General features: G+C 36.9%; 1 protein-coding gene across 1 annotated transcript in view; it reads right to left on the reverse strand.

The window, feature by feature from the left end:
* The window catches only part of LOC140512407 (cilia- and flagella-associated protein 43-like), a 165,021-nt gene extending 153,169 nt beyond the window's left edge, over positions 1 to 11,852 (reverse strand). Inside the window, exons 1-4 of the mRNA XM_072621529.1 lie at positions 11,763 to 11,852; positions 10,237 to 10,490; positions 7,859 to 7,955; positions 6,570 to 6,737 (exon numbers count right to left, since the gene is read on the reverse strand). Of these exons, the coding sequence (XP_072477630.1) occupies positions 6,570 to 6,737; positions 7,859 to 7,955; positions 10,237 to 10,490; positions 11,763 to 11,788 (545 nt within the window). The 5' untranslated portion in view covers positions 11,789 to 11,852. The remainder of the gene's footprint in view (positions 1 to 6,569; positions 6,738 to 7,858; positions 7,956 to 10,236; positions 10,491 to 11,762) is intronic.
* Positions 11,853 to 13,349: the final 1,497 nt, after the last annotated feature.

Below are 13,349 nucleotides of genomic sequence, written 5' to 3' on the forward strand. Positions count from 1 at the left end.
AAAGACAAACAATTTTACTTAGGAATTCAGATCAGCATAAGAACCAACTGCAATTCCAGAAGACTCATTATGAAACATGCTGCCTCCTCTCCTGGGAGATGGACTCAGAACACAAATTGAGGCATTCTGGTTTGTTTGTTTTTGGACATGACAAATGTGGGAATTTGTTTGACCGTACATGCTTTGTAGGGAATTTTTTCTTACTTTCTCAGTGGGGATAGGAAGTGGAAGTGTGGGAAAGAAACAATTTGTAGCTAAGAAAAAACTGAATTTTAAGAAAAGAGTAAATGCTTATATTCAGTTCAACATATATTTATTAAGCACCTAATGTGTACGAGGCATTGTTCAAAGTATTAAAGATACAAAGACAAAAATGAAATAGTCTCTAACTTCAAGGAACTTACATTCTACTTCAGGTTACAACACGCAGATAAGAAAATATAACACAATTTGACAAGAGAGAACTTTAACAATTGGGGAAATTAGAAAAAAATTAAGATAATAAGGTAGGCTGGAGGTATATAGTGCAGGATCTTAAACGCCAGGATGAAAAAGCTTATATTTTACCCCAGTGGCAATAAATGTTACTGAAGAAGTTTGAGTTAGGGTTAGGATTAGGGTAAGGAATAGAATGACATGGTTAGATCTATGAAAGATCATTTTGGAAGATATATAGAAGACAATTTGCATTTGGAAGAGACTAGATATAGGGAGATTGATTAGAAAGTGACTTGTCTAGGTAAAAAGCGATAAGGGTATGAACCACTAGGAATACAATTAATTCTTCTAAAAGGACAGTCCCTCCCCTCAGGAAACTTACAATCTAATGGGAAGAAACAAGACACAAAGGGAAGCAGGAAAAGAAGGAAAGATGGAAAGACCAGGGTGTACCACCCCATACCAGGACATCTTGTTCCCATTTTGTTCCGTGGAGTTGAAACCAGGCAGAAAAGCAGAAGCAGAGTAGAGTAAGGATCATCTCCACCACAAACATACTTCACTATGACTCATGGGCTACTAAAGAGAGCTTTTAAAAAGTCAAGAAACTATGTAAATTCATTACAAATTTATGTAAATCCACTAGCAACGAGGCCAGCCACTGTAGCAAGGTAATCATTCAGCTCCTCTAGAGTAGATAAAGTACTGGGCCTGGAATCAAAAAGAGCTGAGTTCAAATGTAGCCTCAAGGCACTTACTAGCTATGTGACCATAGACAAATCATTTAACCTCTGCCTCAGTTTCTTCAACTATTAAATGGGGATAATAAAAGCACCTACCTCCCAGAAATGTTGTGAAGATCAAATGAGATAATATTTGTAAAGTGCACAGTACCTGGCACACAGTATTTCCTTTCTTTTCTTCTTCCTCCCCCTTCCTTCCTAATCAATTTGCTATCTTACTCTCCATAGCAACTAATTCAAATCTATCCTCAAAACTTCCAAGTTCCCCCACACCTTGGCCTCTCAGATAAGACCTCACCTGAAACTTCACCCAAAAAAATTGTAGCCATTCTCCAAGAAATTCCATTTCCCCTCTCCTCCTCATCTCACATCTATCAGACATCCTCACAATCTCCTCCCATACTCTGGTCTGGCATGAATTACCTCAACTGTAAAATGGGGTTAACAGTACCTTGCAGGGTTTGTTGTGAGGATCATATGAGGTATTTGTAAAAAGCACTCAGAACAGTACCTGGCACGAAGTAGGCATTATGTGAATGCTCATTCCCTTCTCTTTCCTCCAACCCCTCTACGTGTACCCTTGATTCCACCCCTTCCCTATCTTTTCCAGAAGAATGTCCCTACTATCATCCTCAGTCTCCCTCTCTCTCATCTTCATTCCCTCCCCATCTACTGATTCCTTCTCTGTTGCCAGAAAAACATGTCCATGCGTCTTCCATCCTTAACTATCTCTGCTGGCTATCATCCTATATCTTTGCTCCTTCTCAGGTAAACTCTCTTCTTAGGCCTCTGTAATCTGGTTGCTGACCTCATCATTCAAATGAAACTTCCCTCTCCTAAGTTACCAATGATGTCTTAATTGCCAAATCTAATGGCCTTTTCTCAATCTTCATCCTTCTTCACCTCTCTAATATTTGAAACTGCTCACTGCAACCTCCTGGAAACTTTCTCCTCTGCAGGTTTTTGTGACCCTGCTCTCTCCTGATTTTCCAACGAGCTTTCTCTCTTTCTCCTTTGTTGATTCTTTATCTGTCATGCCCACTAACTCTAGGTGTCCCTCAAGGCTCTGTCCTAAGCACACCTCTCCTTTTGCTTTATATTATTTCACTTAGTGAGCTCATCAACTCCCATTAGTTCAATTATCATCACTACACAAATGATTCTCAGATGTATATATCTAGCCCTATATATCTAGAATCTTGAATCAACAAGTCGAAAACACAACTGTCTTTATCCCAAACTCTTCCCTCTTCTGAACTCTCCTAGGGCTCTGAAGGGCATTGCTATCCTCCCAGTTACCCAAGCTCCCAACGTTGGTGTCATCCTTGACTCCTCAGTGGACTCCCCTCACATAACTAATTTACTGTCAAATCCTGTTTCTATCTTCACAACGTTGTTTCTATCTTCACAACATATAGGTCCCTCCTCTCCTTTCACATAGTCACCAGCCTTCAGCGGACTTCTTCACCTCTTGTATAGAATACTGAAGTAACTTACCAATTGATTTCCCTGCCTTCCTGTCTCCTTCCTTGCCAATCAATCTTCCACTCAGTTCCGAAAGTGAACATTTAAGTATGTCATCCTCAGACTCAATTAAATTCTAGTGGCTCCATATTACTTTTAGATTCAAATATGTTGAGGAATTTTTTTTACAATCTGGATCCTTACCTTTTCAACATTCTTATACTTTATTCTCCTCCATAACTCTATGATCTAACCACAATGGTCTACTTGCTGTTCCATCTTTATGCCTTTGCACTGGCTGTTATCAGCAAGGGGAAGTTCTTCTCCACCTTTAAGTCTAAGTTTCTCTGGCTTTCTTCAAGTCCCAACTCAAATTCCATTTTCTGCAAGAGGTCTTTCTTTTTCCAGTTGCTAGTGTCTTTATCTACAATATTTAACTTCTGTCTATTCTGTATATACCTGAATATTCTGCATATAACTGTATATACCTGGATACTTTCATGTTTGTCGCCCTTATTAGAATATAATCTTCTTGAGGGCAATAATTATTTTCCCTATGGCTTAGCACAGCATCCTCCACATAATGAACGTATAATAAAAGCTTGCTGACTGACTGATAAGTACAGACAAAGTAGAAATACTTTTTGAGGATGCTATGATAGAAAGCTACCATTTATATCATGCTTTAAGGTTCACAAAATCCTTTACATATTATCTCATTTGATCCTCAAAACAGCCCTGGTAAGTAGGTGCTAAAATTATCCTCAATTTACAGTTGAGGAAATTAAGGCTGAGAAAGACTAAGTGAGTTGGCCAGGGTTATATAGCTAGTAAAATATCTGGGGCGGGAGTTAAACTCACCTCTTCTTCATTCAAGACCAGCAATTCCATCTACCCTGCCCTTCTACTTTCAGAACCTCAGAAATGCCACCAGAATGAGTTGAAACAACAGCTACAATAAAGTAGCAGAATACAAAATAAACCTATAAACATCATTAACCTTTCTATATACTAACAAAACACAGCAGAAAACAGAAAGAAGAGATTCCATTCAAAATAAGTACAGAGCATATGAAATATCAGGGATTTCATCTAGAAATATACATAAGAATTCTATTTTTGTAGAAATAAAGGAAGATTTAACTACTTGGATAGAGAGTAACAACTCATAGTTAGATCATACCAATACAATCAAAATGATAACACTACCTAAATTAATTTAGTTCCATACCAATAAATCTACCAAAGGGTTACTTTATAGAATTAAGACAAAATAATTACAAAATTTATCTAGAAGCAAAAAATTTGGTCAATCTCATGGGAAATAATGGGAAAAAAATTTGGAGGGAAGGAGCTCTACTAGCACCATATCTTACATTATAGAATTATAGATTTAGAGCTAAAAGAGACCTCAAAGGTCATTTAATTTAGTCCAATAATTTCATTTTGTAGATGAGAAAACTGGAGTCCAGGGAAGTTGTGACATACTCAAGATTATACAGGTCCTAAGTAATCTAAGGTGGCAGCTGAAACCAGAACCTCTAACACCAAAGTCAAAAAGCATTTTCAACTGGGGAAGGGATATGTTGGAAATAAATGTGATGTAAAGACAAAAGATGTTAATGAAAACAGAATAAAATAAACAGTTCACTAAAAGGGAGGCTCCTTGTAAAAACATGTAACACTATGGGAATAGAATACAGCACACTTCTACATTATTGCAAACACAATGGATTTTTCATGGCTAAGTTTGTTTGAGCTAAAAGGTATCTGACCTAAAATAAATTGAATTTTTTTTTAGTGAAGATAATAAAGATTAAGCAAATTCATTCTATAACAAATTTCCTCCTGAAATTTATGAATTTGGTCAGTATTTTTGGAAAACTAAGTAATCAATGCATAATGAACAAACTGATCCTCTGATCCAGAAATATAAAGAAACAATATTTACAAAAAACCTTGAATTATGGATAATATTTTGACATGTTTAATATTTTTTCAAATACTTGCTCTACAAAAAGAGACATGCTTACTAATCAACTGACCAATCTAAAGAACCAATTTTCATTTTAAAGATGTAGATATTTTTTAAAACGTATTTGTTTATTTTTATTTTTTAACTTTCACTTTTAAAAAGAATTTGAGTTCTAAAATTTCCCCCTTCCTTCTCCCCAACATGGAGTGCAATCTGATATAGGCTATAAATATACAATCATACTAAACATATTTCCACATTAGTCATATTGTGAAAGAAGAATCAGAACAAAAGGGAAAAATTATGAAGGAAGAAAATAAGAGAAAACAGTATGTTTTAATCTGCATTCAGGTTCCACAGTCCTTTCTCTGGATGTAGATAGCATTTGCCATCATGAGTCTTAGAGTTGTCTTAGATTCTTGCATTGCTAAGTCTATCAAAGTTGGTCATCACACAATGTTGCTGTTACTGCATACAGTGTTCTCCTGGTTCTGCTCACTTCACTCAGCATGAGTTCATAGAAGTCTTTCCAGGTTTTTCTGAAATCTGACTGCTCATCATTTGTTATCAAACAATAATATTCCATTACATTCATATAGTACAACTCATTCAGTAATTCCCCAACTGATGGACTTCCTCTCAATTTCCAATTCTTTGCCATCACAAAAAGAGCTGCTATAAATATTTTTGTACATGTATATCCTTTTCCCTTTTTTATGATCTCTTTGGGATACAGAACTAGGAGTGGCATTGCTGGATCAAAGAGTATGTACAGTTTTATAGCCTTTTGGGTATAGTTCCAAATTGCTCTCCAAAATGGTTGGATCAGTTCACAACTCCACCAACAGTGCATTAGTATTCCAAATTTCTCACATCTTTTTCAACATTTTTCATCTTCTTCTTTTGTCATGTTAGCCAGTCTGATAAACATGATTGGTACCTCAGAGTTGTTTTAATTTACATTTCTCTAATCAAGTGATTTAGAGCATTTTTTCATGACTATAGATGGCTTTAATTTCTTCATTTGAAAACTACCTGTTGACCATTTATCAGTTGGAGAATGATTTATATTCTTATAAATTTGACTCAGGTCTCTATATATTTTAGAAATAAGGCCTTCATCAGAAATACTGGCTGAAAAAATTGTTTTCTAGTTTTCTGCTTCCCTTCTAATCTTGGTTATATTGGCTTTGTTTGAGCAAAAACTTTTTTGAATGTAATCAAAATTATCCATTTGCATTTCATCATGTTCTCTCTCTTGTTTGTTCATAAAGTCTTCTGTTCTCCACAGATCTGAAAGGCAAAACTATTCTTTGCTCTCCCGATTTGCTTATAAGACCTAGATACTTCTAAATATAAATGGATAAGGAAGTCATTTACATTGGGGAAAACAGAATACATTTAGTGTTCATTCATTTTTCTAAGGATGGTTAATAGGCTGGTTTTGTTATAGTATGCTGAAAAGAAATATTTGGACCAGAACATTTTATGTTTGGCTACAAGTGAACTAAATCCTCTGGTTTATTAAGTGATACAGATTTTTTAAAACCATTTTTTTTTCTGTGAAACAGGATTTTCTACTCTAGCTGTTATAAGACAACATACAGGTCTGAATCAGTGGTTGAAAAAGAAAAATGAGCAGTAATATCATCAATGGCACCAAATTTCAAGAAACTTTGCACCCTAAAACAAGCCTATGACATTAATAATAGCATGGCTATTATTTTTGTGTAATAGAAATGAAAACTGCCAAGGACTAAATATACAAATATGTGCATGTTATCTTGATTGCATATTTAAGATATGTATTCTTATACAAACCTAATTTTATATGAATAAAAAACAAGTTCAGAAGATTGTTTAAAAATCATTGACAATGACACACAGTTCATCATGAAGTGATGCAAAGAAATGGTATCATTTCATTTCCATCTTTTAATGTTACTTACTTTGGCTTGAGATAATAATTCTTGTCACTTTTTTCAATATTCCATATAGTTAAAGCACTTGCACTAGACAAACACATTTGCTGCCAGTTCATAGGGTTAAAAGTCATCTGGCTTACTTCCACACCTGGTTTTAATCCGCTACACAAAATCACTTTTTTTTCCCAGTTCCTTATAAGAAAAAAACCACTTCTTTTGTAAAACATAATTATACTAGATTTTAATTTTATAGAAAATAACATGTGAAATATATACTTTCAGACTGATTCTAAGAATAAATTTTAAAGCAGTATGGATATGTTAAACAAATGTATTCGACATGAACACTAAAATGACATTTGAAATATATAAGGCCAAAGCTAGTCCATAAAACCTACTAATTTCCATTGTATCAGTCATACTATATACACCATATTAGCCCAGACACTGGGAACAAAATGCTGCAGAAACGAAATTAATTTGCTAATATATGTCTAAAAATGTTCATAAAATTATATGCTGCATATTTATGTAAGATCACTATCACTATTATGACAAGATACTAGTTGGTGTCAATCAGCCTTTCATTTTTTTTTAATCAGATCATCAGGATTTTAAGCTGAATTTATTCATTATTCATTCAACACATTATGTTGAACACTTACTATGTACAAGTCTCTGCTGTAGTTGATACAAAGATGCATACCTCAAGTTCTCACCTATACTAAATCTTATTGAGGTTTCCTCTTGAGTAATGAATTATGTTAACTAATATTTATTGTTGGGACCTACTATAGTAGAAGATAAAAAAAGATTCTGCTGATTTTAAGAACCACTGAATGTTTTTATACATGTCTTATTTCCCCAAATAAATTCTAAGTCTTTGGAATTAGAGACTTACACATTTTTGTCATTCCTAGAGTTAAGCATTTAGTAGGGCTTAGTGTTTGTCCATGACAACAATGCTATCACTCCTAAACTGGAAATGTAAACTCTGACGTTCAGCTGATGCTTAATGATACTTCCCATGTCTCCCATGTCCCTTTAATGGCAATGTTCAAAGAAAATAGTTTAAAACCCATCTAAAAAGTCAAATCTTTAAGAAGTACACATAGATGGCTTTTTTTTAAACTTAGATTAAAATGTGTCATTCTCTAAATAATAGCTTAAAATATTTTAAACAAGCTTAAGTTGAACTCTCGTCTAATGAATAATAAACTTTAGAAATATACTTAACCTTAAATGAAAAATATTTTTAAAATTTACACAGCTTCCCTTTACTAAAACAAAATTGTGCATATGTTGAAACTTACCAAAGTATCAATTCATACTCTGGAACTTCAGAATAACTAGCCAGGTACGTACCACAATAACTAAATCCAAGTAAAGTATACTCCAGCTGAGCATGCCCTAATGTAAAAAAATTACATCTATTTTAGTTATCTGTCTTCAAATTAACCCCTGATAAAAAAGTTCATTTCCCTTTTCTAATTGCTTTGTCATAAATCATAGATATCTCTTCATCTAATGTATTTCTCAGGTTTTTTCCCCATTTACTCATTCTGAGTAAAATTGTTAAAAAAAAATGTTATGAACATAATTAGAGGCTAGAGATTAAAAAAACACTAAATCATATTTTCTAGTTTTCAATGCAGAACTAATCATTTATATCATATATTTCTGATTTCATAACTTTAACCAGTCTAGAAACCACTCACAAATATCACTGACAAATTTCTAATGATCTTAGATTTGCTTTATTTAAAAAAAAATTTAGCTTACTTCCTGTGGTACTTTTACATAAGGGTTGTAGGCAGCATCACATAACAGACAAGTGTGTGATTTGGGGGTCTGCAAACCCTTGGTTTCCTTCCCACCACTTACTAGCTGTGAGTACAGACAAGGAACATAATGTGAACTTCACAATAGTTTCTTCATCTGAAAAATGAGGCGTTGGACTAGGAGGCATTGATAGTCCCTAGGACTAGGAGGCATTGATAGTCCCTAGGACTAGGAGGCACTGATAGTCCCTATCAAATGAGATGGTATTTGTAAAGCATTTACCACAGCGCCTGGCACATACCAGGCATTTAATGTTTATCCCTTTCTTCTTTCTCCTGTCCTTCCTGCTCTAGATCTAAGATCTAAGATCTATCTGTGCCTAGGCTTATAAAAATATTTGACTTCAAAAGTATTAGTAAAAATACCTGAAAGACCAAAATGTAGAGATGGTGTCTTTATTAAGGTCTCTATGTGCCTACTTCTTTCTCTCTGCTTTAGGGTCACTATCTTCTCTTTCATGTCTCTCTGTATTTGTACCTCTGGATTTCATGCCCATCATCCTATCATTTACATGTCTCTCAGTATCTGCCTTTATCTTTCCCCTCCTATTGATTATCACCTTTTCTCACATATATGTGTATATATTATGTATCTTTATTAAGTAGGTTGTTGTTCTTCAGTTATGTCCAACTCTTCATGATCCCATTGGGGTTTTCCTGGCAAAGACACTAGAGTGGTTTGCCGTGTTTTTCTCCAACTCAATTTACAGATGAGGAAACTGAGATAAATAGCGTTAAGTGTCTGAGGTCAGATTTGAACTCAAGGTGTTCTATCCACTCCACCACCTAGCTGTCCCATCAACAAATGAATAGTTATATTTTAAAAATCTTTAAATTAAAAATTGCCTTTTATTTTAAATTATGTAAAACTCAATTGACTTTTTCTGAAATTGGCCATCATCTTGCACAGCAAGTTGGTATAACTGAAGTATGGGGCCAAGAAAGCAGCACTTTCAGCCATTTGCCCCAAGAAGTATACCTGTCTGTCTCCTAAGCTCAGGCTGCCTACAGCCAGTACACATAAGGCAAGAAAAGTATAGCTTCTTCTGCATTTTGGAAACTAGCTTTTATCACATAACTGTACATCATCTTATAAAGGTCTGGAGAGAATTCATAGAAACCTTCCCACGTGGCAGAGTGTGACTTCAAAATTTGCTTTGCTTGTCTATGCATTTTTCTTATAAGAGCTTTTTTTTTTCTTTTTTCCCCCCAGAGGGTGAAGAGTGTCAGAAAATAAATGCTCATAAATTGAAAAAATAAAATTTAATTTTAAAAAGAAAACTTAAAAAATAATACTCAAAAGCCAAGTGATCCAATTAAGCATTCAGGGTATTTTTTTCCACTCCCATCAGCACAGGAGTTTAGTCCTGTTCCATTTCTGATGTGGGCCATTTTCCCCTTGCCTTAGGCAACCTGGTGACCACAAGTTCCTGGGGGTTCACCAAGTTCGTGGTCCTGAACTTATTTAGAACATGTAATCAACTTAGTCACCTGCAACTCAGAACTCCTAAACTAAAGAGATCAAACCCCAGGCTCTAAGAAGCTGGGATTACAATCACCACTTGTAAACCATTACTTTTTAACAGTAGTTTTGGACAGCTACATGAATAGCAGCTTATTAGTTGTAACTATTTAACCTAACTTTGATCCTCACAGAAACATTGCCACTGAAAAAAAAAGACCAAATGAATTTATGATTCTGATTCAGCTCTCCCACCTACTAATTAATTCTTACTGCCTTCATCCAATCTCTAAGCATATACTTTCTTAAAGCTTTCCTATTCAGAACTAAAAGTATGTATTATGTTTTTATAATAAATCATTCTGATTATAGAAAGAGAAGGAAATACCTTTCAATTTTGCCTTTCTGGATAATTCAGGAAAGCTGTATATGTAGATAATGGGTTTAAGCTTCCGATCTGAAAAAGCCACCACTTGAAAAGGAATGTTAGTTGCCAGAGCACCCACTTTTCCACTCAAGCACTGTAGAACATGCCTTTTCTCATTTTCAATATTAATGAAAATTATGTAATTCCCACAAGTGTAGCAAATTGTGTTGTCATTGATAAAATCAGCATTCTGCTTGGGGAGTCCTTGCACCCATCTTTAGGAAAGGATATATAACCATCAATAATTATACATATCAAACTATTTTTAAAAAAGAAAACAATGTTCATCAAAATTTCCAAAATAAAACTATGCAATTTCCTCCATCCCTATTTCCTCCCTATTTTTCAAATAAAAAGATCTCCCCAAATTGGCTGCAGGTCCAGGTTCCACTATGAACCACAAAAATTTAAACAGATCAAAATCTTTGATAAACATTCAGTAATTTTCTTCCAAGTTTGACTCCTATCACTCAAGTAACCCTAAAATGGGGCTGGGGGGAAGACTCCTAGGCTCAAGTGTACTTGGAGAATGAAAAGAAAGGAAAGTGAAGTGGAGCAAAGAAGGGCTAATTCTAAGCAAAACATAGTACAACTGGCCTCTCTTTTTTACGCTATGCCTTCAAATATAGTTGTCTTTATTAGTAACTTTCAACAAGAGAACATGGGATATGCTGAGTAAGTTAACCGAAGTGAAAAGAATGCTCTTTGCTGAAGTAGGAAGAATGAGATTTCCAGGGATTATGTTAAATGAAAATCTAACTAATTTACAGAAATAAAAAAGCAGTCTCAAAAGAGAAAGAATTAGGCCTTCAATTCTCTAGGCCATCTTGCTTATGACCTGTTACCTCCTACATTTAACGCACAGGAGCATAGATACAGAACTGGAAGGGACATCCTAAATCATCTAGTCCAGCCTCCTCATTCTGCCAGTGAGGAGACTGAGGCCAGGAAGGTTAAGTGAGCCGCCGAGGTGGCAGGTGTGGGAGGTGGGATTTGAAAACAAGTCTTTGGATGCCAGATTAAAAAAAAAAGAATTAAGGCTAAGCTGCACGTTGAGTAACATACGGAGAAGAGACAAGGAGGTGAGATGCAGGGGCGTTTCTACATTGAAGCGCTAACCTTATGAATGGGGACCGTGGGAAAGGTAATAGACAAACGCCTAGATGGAGGAGGCGGTCCGAATGACGTAAGGAAGAAGGGGGAGGGCAAAGAGAGGTCCTTTTTTTAACCCTGTATCGCAAGCCCACAGGGCGCGTTCACCTCATGTGGGCTGTGGGAAGACACGTGGTCTCCAAGGTCGGGAGGCAGGAGCGGAGGGGCGTGGGGGAGGGTGTCCGCCGAAGAGGAGGTGGAGGGGAGGGTCACGGCAGGCGTGGGGTGGAATAAAGAGCGGTCAGGGTGAGGCGGGGGCTCCCGAGAATCCCCGGGGTCCAAGGGAAGGCAGCAAGGGCCGTGGGACGGAAGGGGGAGAGAAGAGGTCGGGTCACCTCAGTGTCAGGGTCGAGGCGGACATGACCCCGATCCCTCACGCTCTCCGACGCTCGCTCTGGGAAATGAAAATGGATATAGATATAAACAAACAGAACAAAAGAAAATAACAACAAAAAACTTCGAAGAAATACGGAGCTACTTCTGCTAAAGACGAGGCTCTCAACTGCCCTTCCCGTCGCCACCAGCACAGGCGGGCCCCGACCGTTTAAACTCGCCTCCGGGAGTCAGTAATCCGGATGCCCATTGGTCCTTGGGCCTGGAGGCTTCAGAAAACGAACGTGGTTGGTGGAAATGTCTGGACGCCTCAGCCAATCCCAAGGCCAGAATGAGTTAAAGGCACCCAGGTCCAGAGGGAGAGTGCAAGGAGGAGGGGAGAAGGGCTGCTCGGGGACCATGCCCCGGGCAGGCGTTTGGCAGCTGGAGTTTGGAGTTTGGGAAACAGCGGGTGGGAGCCCACCAGTGACCAACTAGATCCTGGGGTAGATGAGCCAGAGAAGTGGGCGTGGCTGCACAGTAATTCATCACCAAAATACGGATAGGACAAAAGGTAGACTAGATTATGTCAATTACATGAAATTGACGTTTTTGCCTGAACAAATTAACGCCTATAGAGTAAGAAAGGAGTTTGAGTGGGGGCAGGGGGGAGGGGCGTATTAACTAGCTCAGAAAAGTTGATACAAAATATTTAGACAAGGTACCAGAAAGACATACAGGGTGGCCCCGAAGTCTTAGTGTAGTTTTGGGGCCACCCTGTGTCAGGCCAAAAGTCATTCCCCTGCAGCTTTTATACAAGGCTATGAGCAGATCCTGGAGCAGCTCAGCAGTCAGTACTTTAAGAAAGCAGCAGAACCAGCCTAGACATTCCCCTACAGAAGTGAGTCTGGCCCTAAAATAAGAGTCTGAAATCAGGAAGTAGACTGGAAAAATGGGCAAACAAACGAAAAATAGTCTCACCATTTAAACAAAAAAATTATTGTGGTACCAGGGTTACTCAAGACACAAACCCAGAATAAGATGAAAGAATTGAGGAGAAAATGAAAGCAATGGAAGAATTGAAATGGGAATTCACTGATAGGCATGAGATACCAACACTTATCCAATCAACAAACTTCCTAAAAATAAGAGTGGGCCAAATGGAAGTCAGTGATTCCATAAAACAACAAGAAATATTATAAAACAGTAAAAAGACTGAAAAAAATAGATATGTTCCTGCAGCTGGTCAGTCCTTATTCTACTCAGGCAGTCCCTTCAGGAAGATTTTGGACAAGAAGAACAAAGCCCAGGAAGACAGGGGAAAATATTAGGGGTTATCTAAGGTTATTGGAGCCTTTTTCCAGGTGTTTTTTCATTGCCCTCAGTTATAGAGAAGAGGGGAGAACTACTGAGACAGCAAGGCAAAATATGGTGAGTGTCACAGGTAATGATCCCTCAGTGATACACAGTTGTTTTTTATTTACCTTGGCTCAATCCCCATCTACCTTAACAATACTTTGACAATAGTCTGTATGGTATAATAATGAACTACTTTCCCAGGATCCATAAGGCCAGATTCTAGGAGCCTCAGATAACCCAGTTTAAGAGTT

This window comes from Notamacropus eugenii, chromosome 1 (genome assembly GCF_028372415.1).
Source record: "Notamacropus eugenii isolate mMacEug1 chromosome 1, mMacEug1.pri_v2, whole genome shotgun sequence".
NCBI lineage: Eukaryota > Metazoa > Chordata > Mammalia > Diprotodontia > Macropodidae > Notamacropus > Notamacropus eugenii.